The sequence below is a fragment of the Neovison vison genome, chromosome 2, assembly GCF_020171115.1.
Source record: "Neovison vison isolate M4711 chromosome 2, ASM_NN_V1, whole genome shotgun sequence".
Lineage (NCBI taxonomy): Eukaryota > Metazoa > Chordata > Mammalia > Carnivora > Mustelidae > Neogale > Neogale vison.
This window is the reverse complement of record NC_058092.1, coordinates 42,701,002-42,720,280: the sequence shown is the minus strand read 5'-3', so window position 1 is coordinate 42,720,280 and position 19,279 is coordinate 42,701,002. Positions and strand designations below refer to the sequence as shown.

Sequence of the window (19,279 nt, the reverse complement as noted above, 5' to 3'; positions counted from 1 at the left end):
ATGTCTTCTCACAAGACTTTCAGGATCAAGCAATTCTTGGCCAAGAAACAAAAGCAGAAGCATCCCATTCCCCAATGGATTCTGATGAGAACAATAATAAAATTCAGTACCAATGCCAAGAAGAGACACTGAAGAAGAACAAGGTTGGGTCTAAAGATATTACACATGAGATGGCACACAAATTTATACTGCATGAAAGTCACCAGTTCGTATCCTATCACTCTGTAAACATCACTACTACCTGAAGAACAGACATGTTTTATTTATTTTTTTTTTTAAGATTTTATTTATTTATTTGACAGACAGAAGTCACAAGTAGGCAGAGAGGCAGGCAGAGAGAGGAGGAAGCAGGCTCCCCGCTGAGCAGAGAGCCCGATGCGGAGCTCGATCCCAGGACCCTGGGATCATGACCCGAGCCGAAGGCAGAGGCTTTAACCCACTGAGCCACCCAGGCGCCCCCAGACATGTTTTATTGAGGGCTGATTTTTCTCTGTCTCTATGCTTCTGCACCAGTAGGCTTGTCCAGTAATTATGTGAGAGACCTTTTATGGGGGGTGGGATAAAAATGTGAAAACAACTGGGGCACCCCTATGGCTCAGTCGATGGAGCACATGACTCTTGATCTTTGGGCTGTGAGTTTGGGCCCCATGCTGGTCACAGTAAGTAAATAAGCAAATAAATAAATAAAAATTAATGACTGAAAAATCATTTTACTCTCTCACCCTAGAAGGAATTACATATGGTGTAATTACAAAGCATTTTAAACCAGTGGTTCTGAACCTTTGCTGCACATTGGAATTACCTGGGAACTTTCAAAATCTTGATGCCCATGCCAAGTCCCAGTCCAATTAAATTAGAATCTCCCGGAGATCAGACACAGGCATCAGTACATTTCAATACAACCAAAGTGATTACAATGTACAACCAAGATAGAGAACCACTGTTTGAAAAAAGAAATATTCGAGGGGCACCTGGGTGGCTCAGTGGGTTAAAGCCTCTGCCTTCAGCACAGGTCATGATCCCAGAATCCTGGGATTGAACCCCGCACCGGGCTCTCTGCTTCCTCCTCTCTCTGTGCCTGCCTCTCTGCTTACTTGTGATCTCTGTCTGTCAAAAAAATAAAGAAAAAAAAAAGATATTCAGGGCGCGTGGGTGGCTCAGTGGGTTAAAGCCTCTGTCTTCGGCTCAAGTCACAATCCCAGCGTCCTGGGATCAAGCCCCACATCAGGCTCTCCGCTTGGCGAGGAGCCTGCTTCCCCCTCTCTCTCTGCCTGCCTCTCTGCCTACTTGTGATCTCTGTCTGTCAAATAAATAAATAAATAAATCTTTTTTTTTTTTTTTAAAGAAATATCCTGAAACATAAATATTTAAGTATATACTGTTTGTTCTAAAAACAGCACCATGAGTGCTTGCTTCAGCAGTACATATACTAAAACTGGAACAATACAGGGAAGATCGGCATGGCCCCTACAAAAGGATAATGTGCAAACTTATAAAGCATTTCACATTTTAAAAAATAAAAATAGGGGCGCCTGGGTGGCTCAGTGGGTTAAGCCGCTGCCTTCGGCTCGGGTCATGATCTCAGGGTCCTGGGATCAAGTCCCGCATCGGGCTCTCTGCTCAGCAGGGAGCCTGCTTCCCCCCTCTCTCTGCCTGCCTCTCTGTCTACTTGTGATCTCTCTCTGTCAAATAAATAAAATCTTTAAAAATAAAAAAAATAAAAAATAAAAATAAATAGCACCATGACTGGTTATAAACTTATTCTGGCAGTGTTCAATACTTTTTTTTTAAGGATTTGTTTATCTGAGAGAGATACAATCAGCACAAACGTTGAGTGTGGGAGCTGGAGGAGAGGCAGAGAGGGGGAGAGAGAATCTCAAGCAGACTCCCCGCTGAGCACGGAGCCTGACACAGGGCTCGATCCCACAACCCTCAGATTATGACATCAGCCAAAATCAAGAGTTAGACACCTAACCAACTGAGCTACCCAGAAGCCCTGTCCAAACTTTTTTTAAAAACCTTTTCAAAATTGTTTTCTCTCATACCTTTACCAAAAATGTTGATCACCCACCTTACTAATTATATTTAGCTGTTACTAGAGGTAAACAAGTTTTAGAGTCACAAAGACTTGGATACAAGTCCTAGCTCTACCATTTAATACGTAGTTATATGATTAGTTTAACCTCTGAGCTTCCAAATCCTCATCTGTAAAATGGAAAGATTAAAGAGGAAAACAACGTGCACAGTGTGACATCCTGTACATAGGAAGGAATGTATAAATGTCTATAGTTATCATACCAAACTAGACTAGAAGACCTGGAGGCCAGGATCATATCTTGTTTAAGGCCGTAATTCCAGAACCTACCACATGGTAGCTACACAGTAATTACTGTTAAGCTCCTTGAGGATTTTGTATCTGTCTCTGTAACCCTAATACCTCATGTACATTTTTATATAAAACAAAAGCCTAATAAAGTTCTAGACAAAGGAAACAAACTTATTTCAGATAGAAAACAAACCCTTAAGCCTTGCTTTGCAGTAAAGAAGTCAGAATAACCAGCATCCGTAGCCAACAGTCCCACAAACTGCATCGCAGGCCGCTGCTGTATAAACAGTTCTACAGCTCCATCGGTGATGCAACTGCCCCCTGAAATATCCAGTGACACAATATGGGGCAGAATATCCTTTTGCTGCAGCAAATGAAAAGCTAAATCTGATTTGAGTTGCCTGTGATCAGAAATATCAAGGTGACGCAGACATTTAAGTTCTCTAATAACTGCAAGAATTTGTGGTTTGGTCATAGTCAGACATTTCAGGTAGTGCATTGTCAGAGATTTGAGTCGATCCTTACACATAAGGAGTGCAGAGATGTTAGTGACCAGAGTATTGGAGATATCCAAGCTTTCCAATTTTGGTAACTTAGCAACATTAGCTAGGTCTTCACTATGAAAACAAACATTGAAAACACTTAAAATGCGAAGACCAGTGAGCTGACCAAAGAATAGCAGTCTTGAATCTCGAGGGATGCTTGCCGAGTCCAACAGGAGACACCGAAGGTTTTGCTGGATCCAGCTATTGCTGCAGAGTCCACTTATGATGTCTGGGATTGGGAGGTCAGTGTGCACGGCAGTGGCATCTAGCTCAATGACTCTGTGATGGCAGAAGGCTTTTGTGAATGCAGCTGCTGAGATTTTAGCTTTTTGAATATTGACCAGCTTCAGTTTCATCTGGTTGCCTTGGAAAATACTTGCTGTTCTATCAGTCAGCTTGCCTATAAGAGAACCAAAACCAGCTTGTAATAACAACTAAATCTCTTGCCTTTCCCAGGAGGCATTGTGGCCATTGAACAATGATGGATGCTAATAGTAACAGTGACTATATTTACTGCTTACTTTGTGCCAAGCGTTCTTCTAAACCCTTTACTCAGGCTACTTCATTTATTCTTCATAATATCATAATAATACTGTAATACTATTATTATTACTAACATAACTGAGGAAACTGGAGCTTAAAAAGGTTAAGTCACTTGCTCCAAGTCAAAATATGTGTCAGAATCAGGAAACAAAACCAGCTCAACTCCAGAGCCCATAGTTTTGTCCATGGTAACCTGGTTCACAAAAAAAAAAGAAAGAAAGAAAGAAAATAGGTAAACAAGTACAGGATATATAATATACAAATAACACTACTAATGATTACTTCTAACCAAATTAATCAACAGCCTCTGATAAGTCACTTACCTCTGTGGGCCTCATTTTCTTGATCTATAAAATAAATGGGTCATACCAGATTTTACTTAGAAAAGATTTACTAAGCATCTTCTATGTGTGAGATCGTGTGTTAAGTAATGGGCACAAAAGGTAATTACACACCTGTGACCACAAGGAATTCACATGCAGTAGTGATTTGCACCAGCTATTGAACAAGTACAGATGATATTAACTTTGGAAAAAGTTCTGAAGACTAAATATAAGTTTAGGGGAGTGGGGGGAGAATATGAAGGGCTCAAAGAAGGTATCAAACACAAGGAGGCACAGACCAGCAGGTTATTTGAAGACCCTGAGTAGAGCAACACTATTGGAACACAGTGGTGTAAAAGCTACAAAGGAAAGTGGAAAGGAAGGTAAACGGCAGATGGGGCCTGTACACAAAGCTAGGAAACTCAAACTTTTAGCCTATAGGACAACTCAATTTTGAAGCAGAAAAAAAAAAATGGTCACAATTCTATTTTTAGAAATACTGGGGCGCCTGAGTGGCTCAGTCAGTTAAGTATTTGCTTTTCGTTCAGATCATGATCCCAGGTCTTGGGATCAAGTCCCACCGGGCTCCCTGCTCAGCAGGAGAGTCTGCTTCTCCCTCTTTCTCTGCCCCTCCCCTGCTCGTTCTCATTCTCTCTAATAATAAAATCTTAAAATTAAAAAAAAAAGAAAGACCAATCATGTGACTATAAAATAGTAAGAATGGTGTTTGGTGGGAGCGAGATGGGGCAAGATATTATTAAAGGTTTTCATAACGCAGGGCGCCTGGGTGGCTCACTGGGTTAAAGCCTCTGCCTTCAGCTCAGGTCATGATCCCAGGGTCCTGGAATCGAGCCCCACATCAGGCTCTCTGCTCAGCAGGAAGCCTGCTTCCTCTTCTCTCTCTGACTGGTTCTCTGCCTATTTGTGATCTCTGTCTGTCAAATAAATAAATAAAATCTTTTTAAAAAAAAAGGTTTTCATAATGCAAGATAAAAGTTTAAGGCTGACAGAACATGGTGGCTGAACAGACTGGGGGAGAACTGAGAGGGGAAAAAAAGGGTGCATAAGCTGATTCTTAGCTTCTGAGTTTAAGTTGGTTACACCACCAAGAGAGGAGGAAGGAAATCCCTATACTTCAGACTTTTTTTTTTTTTAAAGATTTTATTTATTTATTTGTCAGAGAGAGAGAGGGAGAGAGAGTGAGCACAGGCAGACAGAGAGGCAGGCAGAGGCAGAGGGAGAAGCAGGCCCCCTGCCGAGCAAGGAGCCCGATGTGGGACTCGATCCCAGGACGCTGAGATCATGACCTGAGCCGAAGGCAGCTGCTTAACCAACTGAGCCACCCAGGCGTCCCTATACTTCAGACTTGAGGAAGAATTCAGTACATTCATTTATACATTTATCCAACAAATCCCGAGTATTTGCTATATGTGAAGTGCTAGCTATGCTAAATGCTAAGAATGGTGAATGAGACAAACATGGCTTATCCCAACATGCAGTTTATTTACAGCTTAGAGGGAGAATACTGGACAAGCAGAAAACTACTAACATCAAAAATATAGTGAGGAAAAAAATACAGTGAGTTAAAAATAGAACTACCCTATGATTCAGCAACCACACTGCTAGGTATTTACCCAAAGAATACAAAAATACTAATTCAACATGCTCCTGATGTTTACAGCAGCATTATCAACAACAGCCAAATTATGGAAACAGCCCAAGTGTCCATCGACTGATAAATGGAAAAAGAAGAAGAGGTATGTATGTATGTATGTATACATATATGTACGTACGTACGTACGTACGTACACACACACACACACACACACACACACACAGGAATATTACTTGGCCACAAAAAAGAATGAAACCTTACTATCTGCAACATAGATGGAGCTCCAGAGTATTATGCTAAGCGATATGAATACGAATACAAATATGAAGACAAATACCAAAAGATTTCACTTACATGTGGAATTTAAGAAACAAAAGAGCAGGGCGCCTGGGTGGCTCAGTGGGTTAAGCCACTGCCTTCGGCTCAGGTCATGATCTCAGGGTCCTGGGATCGAGTCCTGCATCGGGCTCTCTGCTCAGCAGGGAGCCTGCTTCCCTCTCTCTCTCTCTACCTGCCTCTCTGTCTACTTGTGATCTCTGTCTGTCAAATAAACAAATAAAATCTTTAAAAAAAAAAAAAAAGAAGAAAGAAAAAAAGAGCAAAGGGGAAAAAGGAGAGGCAAACCAAGAAAAAGATTTTTGGGACAGCTGGGTGGCTCAGCAGAGTGTCCAGCTCTTGATTTTGGCTCAGGTTGTCAGGTCGTGATCTCAGGCATGAGATCAATTCCCATGGCAGGCTCGCCCTGGGTGGGGAACATACTTGAGATTCTCTTTCTCTCTCTCAAAAGAAACAAAAGGAAAAAGAAAAGAAAAAAAAAAGAAACAGACTCTTAACTATAGAAAACAAAATGATGGCTACCAGGGGAAAGGCAGGGAAAGATTATAAATATGGGCTGGGGATTTAGGAGGGCACTTGTGATGAGCACTGGGCGATGTATGAAGTGCTGAATCACTAACTGTACACCTGAAACTAGTATGACACTGTATGTTAACAAACGGAATTTAAATAAAAACTTAAAAAAAATCCAAGTGTTCTAAAGGAAACAAGAACATAATACAGGGTAAGGAAAGAAAAAAGGATGACAAAAATCTTCTGTCTCTCTGTGGAGTTCAAGGAAGTGATGTTTTAAACTAAGACCTAAAGGACGTAAAAGATAAAAGTCACTGTCATTCTAGATGGAAGGAAGAGCTCAAGTCCTGATATTGGAAACTAGTGGGCTTTTTCTGTGAAATGAGAGGAAACCAATTAGGCTACAGCACAGCTGAGGAAGGGGATACCAGCATCTGAGAGGTTCCAGACAGAAGCAAAAGTCAGATCTTGCAGACCAGGACAAAGAACTGACATTTCATCCTAAGTACAAGGAGAAGCTTTTCAAGGGTGACAGAAGGTGTGGCTGGATCTGTTAAGAGGGCTGTTTGCTATGTGGCAGAGCTTGGCAAGGGGCAAAAATGGAGGGCACCGGGGTGCCTGGGTGGCTCAGTGGGTTAAAGCCTCTGCCTTTGGCTTGGGTCATGATCTCAGGGTCCTGGGATAGAGCCCCACACATCGGGCTCTCTGCTCAGCAGGGAGCCTATCTCCCCGCGCCCCCGCCGCCCCTCTGCCTGCCTCTCTGCCTATCTGTGATCTCTGTCTGTGAAATAAATAAATAAAATCTTTTTTTTAAAAAAATGGAGGGTTGGGCGCCTGGGTGGCTCAGAGGGTTAAGCCGCTGCCTTCGGCTCGGGTCATGATCTCAAAGTCCTGGGATAGAGTCCCGCATCGGGCTCTCTGCTCAGCGGGGAGCCTGCTTCCCTCTCTCTCTCTCTGCCTGCCTCTCTGTCTACTTGTGCTTTCTCTCTGTCAAATAAATAAATAAAATCTTTAAAAAAAAAAAAATCATAGCACTGTCGCTCCACATCACTCGGCATCAGGGAAATACAAATCAAAACCACAATGAGATATCACCTCACAACAGTAAGAATGGCTAAAATTAACAAGTCAGGAAATGACAGATGCTGGCAAGGATGCAGAGAAAGGGGAACCCTCTTACACTGTTGGTGGGAATGCAAGCTGGTTCAACCACTCTGAAAAACAGCTCGGAGGTTCCTCAAAATGTTGAAAATAGAACTACCCTACGACCCAACAACTGCATTACTGGGTATTTACCCTAAAGATACAAATGTAGTGATTCGAAGGGGCATGTGCACCTGAATGTTTATAGCAGCAATGTCCACAATAGCCAAACTAGATGTCCATCAACAGATGAATGAATAAAGAAGACGTGGTATATAAACACAATGGAATACTATGCAGCCATCAAAAGAAATGAAATCTTGCCATTTGTGACGACGTGGATGGAACTAGAGGGTATCATGCTTAGCGAAATAACTCAAGTGGAGAAAGACAACTGTCATATGATCTCCCTGATATGAGGAAGTGGAGATGCAACATGGGGGGTTAAAGGGGTAGGAGAAGAATGAAGGAAACAAAATGGGATTGGGAGGGAGACAAACCATAAGCGATTCTTAATCTCACGAAACAAACTGAGGGTTGCTTGGGGGAAGGGGTTTGGGAGAGGGGGGTGGGTTATGGACATTGGGGAGGGTATGTGCTATGGTGAGTGCTGTGAAGTGTGTAAACCTGGCAATTCACAGACCTGTACCCCTGGGGATAAAAACACATTATATGTTTATAAAAAATTTTAAAAAAATTAAAAAAGAAAAAATCATAGTGCTGTCAAACAATGGCAAAATCCAGACTGGAAAAACTCTACATAACAAACCACCATGGTTTCTCGGAAAAAAATTACTGGAAAATCCTCAAACGTATGGAAATTAAGCAACATATGTCTTTTTCTTTTTTTTTTTTTTCTTTTTTTAAGATTTTATTTATTTTTTTATTTGAAGGAGAGAGACACAGTGAGAGCAGAAACACATACTGGGAGTGGAGAGGGAAAGCAGACTTCCCACTGAATGGAGGAGCCTGATGCAGAGCTCGATCCCAGTACCCTGGCATCATGCCCTAGCCAAAGGAAGACACTTAACTAAGACTGAGCCACCCAGGCAACCCATAAGCAACATACTTCTAAATAAACATATGGATCGAGGAAGAAATCTCAAGAGAAATTTTAAATGTTGAACTACATTAAGATACAACTTATCAAAATTTGTGGGATAAAGTAAAATCAGTGCTTAGAGGGTAAGTTACAATTCTGAATACATACATTAGAAAAGAAAGAACTAAAATCAATCATCTAGGGGCGCCTGGGTGGCTCAGTGGGTTAAAGCCTCTACCTTCGGCTCAGGTCGTGATCCCAGGATCCTGGGATAGAGCCCCATTGGGGAGCCACATTGGGCTCTCTGGATTGGGTTTCGGCTCAGGTCATGATCCTGAGTCCTGGGATCAAGCCCCCTGTCACGCTCTCTGCTCGGCAGGGAGTCAGCTTCAGTCTGTGACCCTCCCCCTTCTTGTGCTCTCTCTCTCTCTCTCTCTCTCTCTATCTCTCAAACAAATAAATAAAATCTTAAAAAAAAAAAAATCAGGCTAACTGGGGCACCTGGGTGGATCAGTTGGTTAAACATCTGCCTTTGGCTCAGGTCATGATCCCAGGTTCCTGGGATCAAGTTCTGTATCAGGCTCCTTCCTAAACGAGGAGCCTGCTTCTCCCTCTGCCTGCCTCTCCCCCTGCTTGTGCTAGCACTCACTTTCTCTCTGACAAATAAATAAAAACAAAATCTTTTAAAAAGGGGGCGTCTCTCCCTCTGCTCCTCCCCCTGCTCAGAGGTACTTGTTCTCCCTCTCTCAAATTTAAAGAAAAAAATTTTGGAAGATTTTTACTTATTTATTGGAGGGGGGACAGAGAAGGGAGGGGCAGAGGGAGAAAGGGAGAGAGAGACCTAAGCAGACTCCCTGCTGAACACTGACCCTGATATGGGGCTTGATCTCACAACCCTGAGATCATGAGCTGAAATCAAGAGTTAGATGCTTAACCGACTGAGCCACCCAGACGTCCAATAAATAAAATCTTAGAACAAAACAAAAAACCTCCCCACACGGGGGTACACAGCGGCTCATTTGGTAGAGCATGTAACTCTTGATCTCAGGGTTGAATTCAAGCCCCACACTGGGCCTAGAGAGATCACTTAAAAAAACACAAAAAACAAAAAACTACCCACACAAAGAGGCCACAAGGGCTTCACTGGTGAAATTCACCAAACATTTAAAGAATACACAATTCTTCATAAATTCTTCCAAAAAGAACAGAAGAAGGAACACCTCTCAACTCATGCCATATCCACATAAAGATATCACAAAAGCAGAATATAACAGACCAATATCCTTAAGATAATGGCAAATCTCAAAAACAAAAACAGAACAAAAAACCTCACCCAAATAACAGCAAACCATCTAGCAACATACAAAAAAGAGTTATACACCATGGCCAGGTGGGATTTATCCCAGGAAAACAAGACTGTATTAATATCCAAGAAGGAATTAAGATAATACACTATATTAACAGAATAAAAAACAAAACCCCCCCCAAAAAAAAACAACCCATGAGCATTTTAACATATGAAAAAAAAAAAAAGCCAACACTTTCCCTGATGAAAATGTCCAACAACTAAAATAGAAGGAAACCTCCTCAGGCTGTTAAGGGCACCTACCAAAACCCCAAAACTAACATACTTAATAGAGAAAGACTAGATGCTTTCCCCCGAGACTGGAAAAAGATAAGCATATCCATTTCAATACTTCAATACTTCAACATTGTATTGTAGGCTCTAGTCAGGAAACTGAACAAGAAAACTAAATAAAAGGCATCCAAAACAGAAAGAAAGAAGTAGAACTATGTTCATTGCTGATGACAGCATCTTGTAATAACAAATCCTAAGGAATCCACTAAACAACTACTAGAATTTTTTTTAATGGTGAAAACAATGAAATTCATTTTATTACATACCTTTGATTGGGGGGGGGCGGTGAATGCATTTACTATGCAGAATAACCATAGTCCTACTGTCCTGGACTTACCCTAAACCTACCCCAATTAGTGCCACTGAACTCCAGGCTGATTGGTTGCTTAGTATAATGCACTGTTTTTGTTTTGCTTTTTTAACAACGATTAGAATTATTGAGTTCAGAAAGTTTCCAGTATGTATGGTCAACAACAACAACAACAACAAAATCAATTGTAGGGGAACCTGGCTGGCTCAGTTAGTAAAGCATGCAACTCTAATCTTGGGGTTGTGAGTTCGAGTCCCACATTAGGTGTGGAGCCTACATTAAAAAAAAAAAAAATGGTAGGGCATCTGGGTGGCTCAGTTGTTAGGCATCTATCTGCCTTCGGCTTAGGTCATGATCCCAGGGTCCTGGGATTGAGCCCTGCCTCGGGCTCCTTGCTCAGCAAAAAACCTGCTTCTCCCTCTCTCCCCCTGCTTGTGTTCCCTCTCTGTCAAATACATAAATCGTTTAAAAATAACAAATAAATAAATAAATAAAATGGTATTTATGTACACTAAAAATGAACAATCCAAAAAATGAAATTAAGAAAGCAATTCCAAGGATGCCCGGGTGGCTCAGTCAGTTAAGCGTCTGCCTCAGCTCAGGTCATGATCCCAGTGCCCTGGGATGGAGTCCAGAGTCGGGCTCCCCAGTCACTCTCTGGCCCTCCCCCTGCTCATACTCTTTCTCTCTCTCAAATAAATAAATAAAATCAAGAAAGGAAGGAAGGGAGGAAGGAAGGAAGGAATTTTATGTAAAATAGTATTAAAAGAATAAAATACTGGGGCACCTGGTTGGCTCAGTGGGTTAAAGCCTCTGTCTTCGGCTCAGGTCATGATCCCAGGGTCCTGGGATCGAGCCCACATCGGGCTCTCTGCTCAGCAGGGAGCCTGCTTTCTCCTCTCTCTCTCTGCCTGCCTCTCTGCCTACTTGTGATCTCTGTCTGTCAAATAAATAAAGAAAATCTTAAAAAAAAAAAAATGAATGAAATACTGAGGTGTCTACGAGGCACAGTGATTAAGTGTCCAACTCTTGATTTCAGCTCAGGTCATGATCTCAGGGTCAAGAGATCGAGTCCTACATGGAATCCCTGCTTGGGATTTTCTCTCTCCCCCTCTCCTCTACTCTCCCCCTGCCCCCTCAAGAGCATGTGCACGTGTGCACGCTCGCTCTCTCTCTTGCTCTCAAAATAACCAAAACAAAACAAAATTTAAAAAATAAAAAAAAAATTTTAAGATTTTATTCATTTATTAGAGAGAGAGAGCATAAGCAGAGGGAGAGAGAGAGAGGAAGAAGCAGACTTTCTGCTGAGAAAGTAGCCTGATGTCGGGCTCGATCCCAGGACTCCAAGATAATGACATGAGCTGAAGGTAGATGCTTAACTGACTGAGCCAAAAAAATAAATTTAATAAAAGTGTAAAACTTATATGCATAAACTAGAAAACACTATTGAAAGATATTTTTAAAAAGAAAAAAAGAAAGAGAGTGCCTGGATGGTGGGGCTTGATCCCAGGACCTTGGGATCATGACCTGAGCCGAAAGCAGACACCTAACTGACTGAGCCACCCAGGTGCCCCACAGCGGGATTCTTTGTAGAAACTGACCAACTGGGATGGGTGCCTGGGTGGCTCAGTCCATTAAGGGTCCTGGGAAGGGGCGCCTGGTTGGCTCAGTGGGTTAAAGCCTCTGTCTTCGCCTCAGGTCATGGTCCCGGGATCCTGGGATCGAGCCCTACATTGGGATCTCTGCTCGGTGGGGAGCCTGCTTCCCACTCTCTCTCTCTGCCTGCCTCTCTGCCTACTTGTGATCTCTGTCAAATAAATAAATAAAATCTAAAAAAAAAAAAAAAAAAAAAAAAAAAAGGCTCCCAGGATCAAGAGAAGGAGCTTACTTCTACCTCTTTCTCTGCTATTTCCTCTGCTTGTGCTCTCTTCTGCACAGTCTCTCTCTCAAGTAAATAAATTATTAAAGAAAAAAAAGAAAAAAAAACAGACCAACTGGTTCTAAAATTCATATGGAAATATAAAGGACCCAGAATAGCCAAGACAATCCTAAAAAGAACAAAGTTGGAAAACTTGCACTTTCCAACTTCAAAACTTACTACAAAGCAACAGTAATAAACCGTAATAGAGTCATACAAACCTAAGGACAGACATATTGTTCCATGGAACAGAATTGAGAATAAGAAATAAACCCATGTCTCTATGGTCACCCAATTTATTTTTTAAAGATTTTATTTTTAAGTAATCTCCATAGGCAATGTGGGTCTTCAACTCACAACCCCCAAGATCAAGAGTCTCAAATTCTTCTGATTGAGCCAGTCAGGTACCCAACTGGCACTTTTTTTAAAAAACTGGATGACCAGGGGTACCTGGCTGGCTCAGTTCATACAGCATGAAACTCCTGATATCAGGGTTGTGAGTTTAAGCCCCATGTTGAGTGTGGAGCCTACTTTAAAAAAATCTTTAATTAAAAAGGTAAAAATGAATAAAAAATAAAAAGTTGCTGGGACTCCTGGGTGGCTCAGTTGGTTAAGCAGCTGCCTTCAGCTCAGGTCATGATCCCAGCGTCTTGGGATCAAGTCCCACATCGGGCTCCTTGCTCGGCAGGGGGCCTGCTTCTCCCTCTGCCTCTGCCTGCCTCTCTGTCTGCCTGTGCTTGCTCTCTCTCCCTTTCTCTCTGACAAACAAATAAACAAAATCTTTTTTAAAAAAAAATAAATAAATAATAAAAATAAAAAGTTGCCAAGACTATACAATAGTCAAAGAATAGACTTTTTGGGGTGCCTGGGTGGCTCAGTGGGTTAAAGCCTCTGCCTTCGGCTCAGGTCATGATCCCAGAATCCTGGGATCGAGCCCCGCATCGGGCTCCCTGCTCCGCAGGGAGCCTGCTTCCCCCGCTCTCTCTGCCTACTTGTGATCTCTGTCTGTCAAATAAATAAATAAAATCTAAAAACAAAAAAGAAGAATAGACTTTTTACCAAAGAGTGATGGGACAACTGTACAAGAACATGTTAAAAATGAAGCTGGACTCTTTACACCTCATGCCATATACAAAAATAAACTCAAAATGAACCCAAAACCTCAGAGTCTAAGGGTGAAGAAACCAACACTCTTAGAAGAAAATACAGGTGCAAATACTTAGGACCTTGGACTGAGCAATGAATTTTTAGATAGGATACCAAAAGCATAAACCATAAAAGAAACAATAATTGGGCTTCATCAAAATTAACTTTTTTGAGTCAAAAAACACTATCAGCAAAGTGAAAAGAGAATTCGTAGAATGAAAGAAAATAACTGCCAAGCCAGTAACTGATCAGGAACTTATATCTAGAATATTTAAAGAAAACAGACATGGAGACACAATGTATAGCATATGGAATATAGTCAGCAGTAGTATAAAAACTTTGTATGGTGACAGATGGTTACCAGATTTACCATGGTGATCATTTTGTAACATATGCAATTAATCACTGTGTTGTAAACCTAATGTCAATTATATGTCAATTTAAAAAAAAAACTCTGGCACCTGAGTGGCTCAATCAGTTAAGCAACTGATTCTTGATTTCGGCTCAGGTCATAATGGGGTCATGGGATGGATCTCAGCAACCAGGTCTGCACCCAGCATGGAATCTGCTTGAGATTTTATCTCTCCCTCTGCTCATCCCCCTGTTCACACTCTAAATAAAGAACAAAATCTTGGGGCCCATCCTACAACTCAGTAACAGAGGACAACCTAATAAAGAAATGGGCAAAGGGGCGCCTGTGTGGCTCAGTGGGTTAAAGCCTCCGCCTTTGGCTTGGGTCATGATCTCAGGGTCCAGGGAGAAGGAGCCCCACATCCAGCTCTCTGCTCGGCAGGGAGCCTGCTTCCCCCCTCTCTCTCTCTGCCTGCCTCTCTGCCTACTTGTGATCTCTGTCAAATAAAGAAATAAAATTTTTAAAAATTAAAAAAAAAAAAGAAATGGGCAAAGGATCTGAATAGACATTATTCTAAAGAAGATATACAAATGGCCAATCGCACATAAAAACATGCTCAACATCATTACTCATTAGGAAAATGCAAATCAAAACCACAATAAATACTTAACACCCACCAGGATGGCTATAATCAAAAAGTCAAACGACGACTTTGGTAAGGTTGTGAAGATATCAGAACTCTTGCATGCTGCTGATGGGAACATAAAATGGTGCAACCATTTTGGGAAACAATTTGTTAATTCCTCAAAAAATTAAACATAGAGTCGCTGTTTAACCCAGCAATTCTACTCCCAGGTACATACTCAAGAGAAATGAAAACATGTCCACACAGAAATGCGCACCACGAATGTTTATAAGCAGCATTATTCATAAACAACCCAAATGTCCATCAGCTGATAAATGAATAAAATGTGGTACAGTCACACAATGGACTATTATAGCCATAAAAATGAAGTAGTGACTGTTGCTACAATATGGATGAACCTTGACCATATTGAGTACAAAAACCAGACATAAATGGTCACATACTACACGATTTGATTTATATTACATGTTTAGAAGAAACAAACCTGGGGTGCCCAGGTGGCTCAGTGGGTTAAGTCTCTGCCTTCAGTTCAGGTCATGATCCCAGGGTCCTGGGATTGAGCCCCCAATTGGGCTCTCTACACAGCAGGGAGCCTGCTTCTCCCTTTCTCTCTGCCTACTTCTGCATACTTGTGATTTCTCTGTCAAATAAATAAATAAATAATCCTTTTAAAAAAGAAAACAAACTCCTAAAAATAGAAAGAAGATGAGTAGTTGTTAGGGTTGGGGGGACGGGTTAAGAGTTTAAGATGATGGGGGCGCCTGGGTGGCTCAGTGGGTTAAGCCGCTGCCTTCGGCTCAGGTCATGATCTCAGGGTCCTGGGATCGAGCCCTGCATCGGGCTCTCTGCTCAGCAGGGAGCCTGCTTCCCTCTCTCTCTCCCTGCCTGCCTCTTCGTCTACTTGTGATTTCTCTCTGTCAGGTAAATAAATAAAATCTTTAATAAAAAAAAAAAAAAAAAAGAGTTTAAGATGATGAAAATGTTCTAAAATTGATTATGATGATGGCTGCCCAAATCTGTGATAAAACAAAACAAAACAAAAAATCCACTGAATTGTACATTTTTTTTTGTTTTTTGTTTTTAAGATTTTATTTATTACTTGACAGAGAGAGAGAGAGATCACAAGTATGCAGAGTTACAGGTAGAGAGACAGGGGGAAGCAGGCGCCCCGCCTAGCAGAGAGCCTGATGCAGGGGTCAATCCCAGGACCCCCAGGACCCTGAGATCATGACCTGAGCGCCAAAGACAGAGGCTTAACCCACTGAGCCACCCAGGTGCCCCATGAACTGTCCATATTAAATGGGCGAATTATACAGTATGTGAAATACATCTCAGTAACTTGTTACAAAAAAAACTTCTTATTAAGAAAAAACTGTAGGGGCGCCTGGGTGGCTCAGTGGGTTAAGCCGCTGCCTTCGGCTCAGGTCATGATCTCAGGGTCCTGGGATCGAGTCCCGCATCAGGCTCTCTGCTCGGCAGGGAGCCTGCTTCCTCCTCTCTCTCTGCCTGCCTCTCTGCCTACTTGTGATCTGTCGCTGTCAAATAGATAAAATCTTTAAAAAAAAAAAAAAAAAAGAAAAAGAAAAAACTGTAGGGGTGCCTGGATGGCTCAATCAGTTAAGCGTCATGCTCTCAGAGTCCTGTGATGGAGTCCCGTGTCAGGATCCCCACTCAGTGGTGAGTGTGCTTATCCCTCTGCCCCTCCCCTGGCTCATGTTTGCTCACTTGCTCTCTCTCAGATAAATAAAATCTTAAAAAAAAAAAAAAAGGAAAAAAGAAAAAACTGTAACATGGCAAATTAAACATAGCCCTTGAAAGCCCAACTACAATGGGAAGTAAAGGTTAAAAATTTTCTTTAAGGGTTTTTTTTCTTTTTTTAAGATTTATTTATTTGAGAGAGCAAGTGAGCATAAGCAGGAGGGCAAGAGGGAGAGGGAGAGAACCTCAAGCAGACTCTACACCAAGCATGGAGAAAGACAGATGCAGGGCTCAATCCTAGGACCCGGCAGTCATGACCTGATCCAAAATCAAGAGTTAACTGCTTAACGGCCGGGTCACTCAGATACCCTGGAAAAAAATTTTCAAAGTCTCATATTCACAATGAAAAGAGTAGGAGCGGTACCTGGTTGGTTCAGTCAGAAGAGTATGTGACTCTTAATCTCAGGTCATTAGTTTGAGCCCCATGCTGGGTGCAGAGATTACTTAAGTAAAACTTTAAAAAAAAATAGTAGGACACAGGACTACAGCAACAGCATTTCAGAAGCTAGAGAGCAGATGAAGTGAGAACCTGGTTTAGCTCCCCACCGTCTTCACTCTGCTAAGCCAATAGTAAGGTAAGTCTAGAAGCAAGATAAATTTCCATCAAGGAATCCCCAAAAGACTAGAAGATTCAAATCTCCACACAAATAAAATGGGAATAATTTCCATATTTCCCATCCACTTGTTGTGAGAGCTAAACAGGAATTTTGTATGAAAGTGCTTTTCAAACAGTAAAGTGCTAGAGTACAATATAGAGGAACCTTATCAAAATAAAATAAAATAAAATAAAAATAAAGGAGCTTTATCTTTACCTTGCCACGTCATTACCCCAAGGAATCGATCAGCTACTTCCTGAGGGAAATTCCAATGGTCCGGAAGGCACAAGGTTCCATCAGATCTTTCAGAACACAATTTCTCTAGGTTAGCAATCAGGACGTTCAAACAGATGTTGACCAAAGTGTAGGGAGATGCCTCCTCCTAAAAAACAAACTTTGTTAGAATACACCTACAAAAATTCAACATAAAAGTGGTCATGCAAAATACAAGAAACTAGGGGCGCCTGGGTGGCTCAGTGGGTTGGGCCTCTGCCTTTGGCTCAGGTCGTGATCTCGGGGTCCTGGGATCGAGCCCCACATCGGGGTCTCAGCTTGGCGGGGAGCCTGCTTTGTCCTCTCTCTCCTGCCTACTTGTGATCTCTCTCTGTCAAATAAATAAATAAAATCTTAAAAAAAAAAATACAAGAAACTACTTGATGAAGCTATCTGAAGATACATTCTCTTTATCTTAATAGTGATTTATATGATTTATAAGTAACGAAACCACCTTATTCCAACTGTTAACTGAGTGGAAAATTTCATCTATTATACTTTCTGTTCTAGCATGAAAAAAATTAATTTCTCTCAATCTTTCACTCATCACCTGTTTTGTACCAGCCATTGAAAATACAGGATGAGCAAAATATAGTTCTAATCCTTTCGGAGCCACAGTTTTAATGCAGAATACAACCAAGAAATTTGACAATTTCAATAAAACACACGGGACAACTCACACAGAAATCACATGGTCATTCATTCAACAAGTATTTATTCAATGATTACTATGTCCCAGAGGATAGGAAGGAATGCCTATTATTACCCTCAACAGTTCATGAAAAGATGAATACTTCCTCATGTGCTGACTGAATTTCATCTCTCCTTGCCTCTTCCTGTCATTTCTTCATTCATACATACATCTTTCAAACTCTCCTCAAATAAATCATTCTTAACCCACTGAGCCACCCAGGCGCCCTCAAATAAATCATTCTTTTTTTTTTTTTTTTTAATTTTATTTATTTGACGGAGAGAGAGGAATCACAAGTAGGCAGAGAGGCAGGCAGAGAGAGAGAGGGAAGGAAGCAGGCTTCCCGCGGAGCAGAGAGCCCGACGCGGGGCTCGATCCCAGGCCCCTGGGATCATGACCTGAGCCGAAGGCAGCGGCTTTAACCCACTGAGCCACCCAGGCGCCCCTCACTCAAATAAATCATTCTTAACATGTAACTTATGCTCTACTATGTATCTTAAAAACAACAACAAAAAAAACCCTTCTGTTGACCCCCATATTCTCTTCAATATATACATACATACCTACAATAAAGTTCAATTTATAAATTAGGCACTGTAAGAGATTAACACACTGTATTAAGCCACATGAATGTAGTCTCTCTCAAAATATCTGATTATACTACAACGAACCCTACCTGTGATGATATAAAATTGATAAAATGCCTATGTGATGAGATGTAGTTAGATAAACGACACTACCTTCTGACAATACAACAGGAGGAAGATCACCTGCTTCTGGACCACAGCTGCCAGAGAAAGTGAAACCTCAGGTAAGGAGGAACTACTGTAATCACTTTCTTCCTATACATTTTTGTTTTTGTTTTTTAACTGAGGTGTAAATTACACATAGCAAAAAAAAAAAAAAATACTTTTTGTTGTATCCTTAGTTCTATAAATTTTAATAAAAGCAGTCATGTACCACCACCATAATAAAGATAGAGAGCAGTTCTATGACCCCAAAATTCCCTATGTCCTTTTGTAGATAGTCCCCGCATCTGTGTTCTGTCCCAGAGTTGTTGTTTTGTTTGTTTGTTTGTTTGTTTTTTAAAGATTTTATTTATTTATTTGACAGAGAGAGATCACAAGCAGACAGATAGGCAGGCAGAGAGGGAGATAGAGGGAAGCAGGCTCCCCGCTGAGCAGAGAGCCCGATGCGGGACTCGATCCCAGGACCCCGAGATCATGACCTGAGCCGAAGGCAGCGGCTTAACCCACTGAGCCACCCAGGCGCCCTAAGATTTTATTTATTTATTTGACAGACAGAGATCACAAGTAGGCAGAGAGGCAGGCAGAGAGAGAGAGAGAGAGAGAGAGAGGAAGCAGGCACCCTGCACAGCAGAGAGCCCGATGTGGGGCTCAACCCCAGGACCCTAGGATCATGACCTGAGCCAAAGGCAGAGGCTTTAACCCACTGAGCCACCCAGGCACCCCGTCCCAGAGTTTTACCTTTTCCAACAAGTCATATAAATAGAATCATATAGTATGTAGGTCTTTTGAATCTGGTTTCTTTCATTTCCCACAAT

At 41.6% G+C, this 19,279-nt stretch overlaps 1 protein-coding gene and 1 non-coding gene across 7 annotated transcripts in view; one reads left to right on the top strand and one right to left on the bottom strand.

Moving 5' to 3' along the window:
- ZYG11A (zyg-11 family member A, cell cycle regulator) overlaps positions 1-17,020 on the bottom strand; it is a 63,504-nt gene extending 46,484 nt beyond the window's left edge. For 5 of the 6 annotated variants that reach the window (XM_044238249.1, XM_044238248.1, XM_044238247.1 and 2 more), the window contains exons 1-2: positions 16,968-17,020; positions 2,520-3,271 (exon numbers count right to left, since the gene is read on the bottom strand). In XM_044238249.1, the coding sequence (XP_044094184.1) occupies positions 2,520-3,271; positions 16,968-16,980 (765 nt within the window). In that variant the 5' untranslated portion in view covers positions 16,981-17,020. Of the gene's footprint in view, positions 1-2,519; positions 3,272-16,967 lie in introns of those variants that run through there. The other variant, XM_044238251.1, reaches the window with a different exon arrangement.
- On the top strand, positions 1,406-1,512 carry LOC122901532. Its single transcript, XR_006383544.1, has one exon. It is a non-coding gene; the product is annotated as a U6 spliceosomal RNA (small nuclear RNA).
- Positions 17,021-19,279: the final 2,259 nt, after the last annotated feature.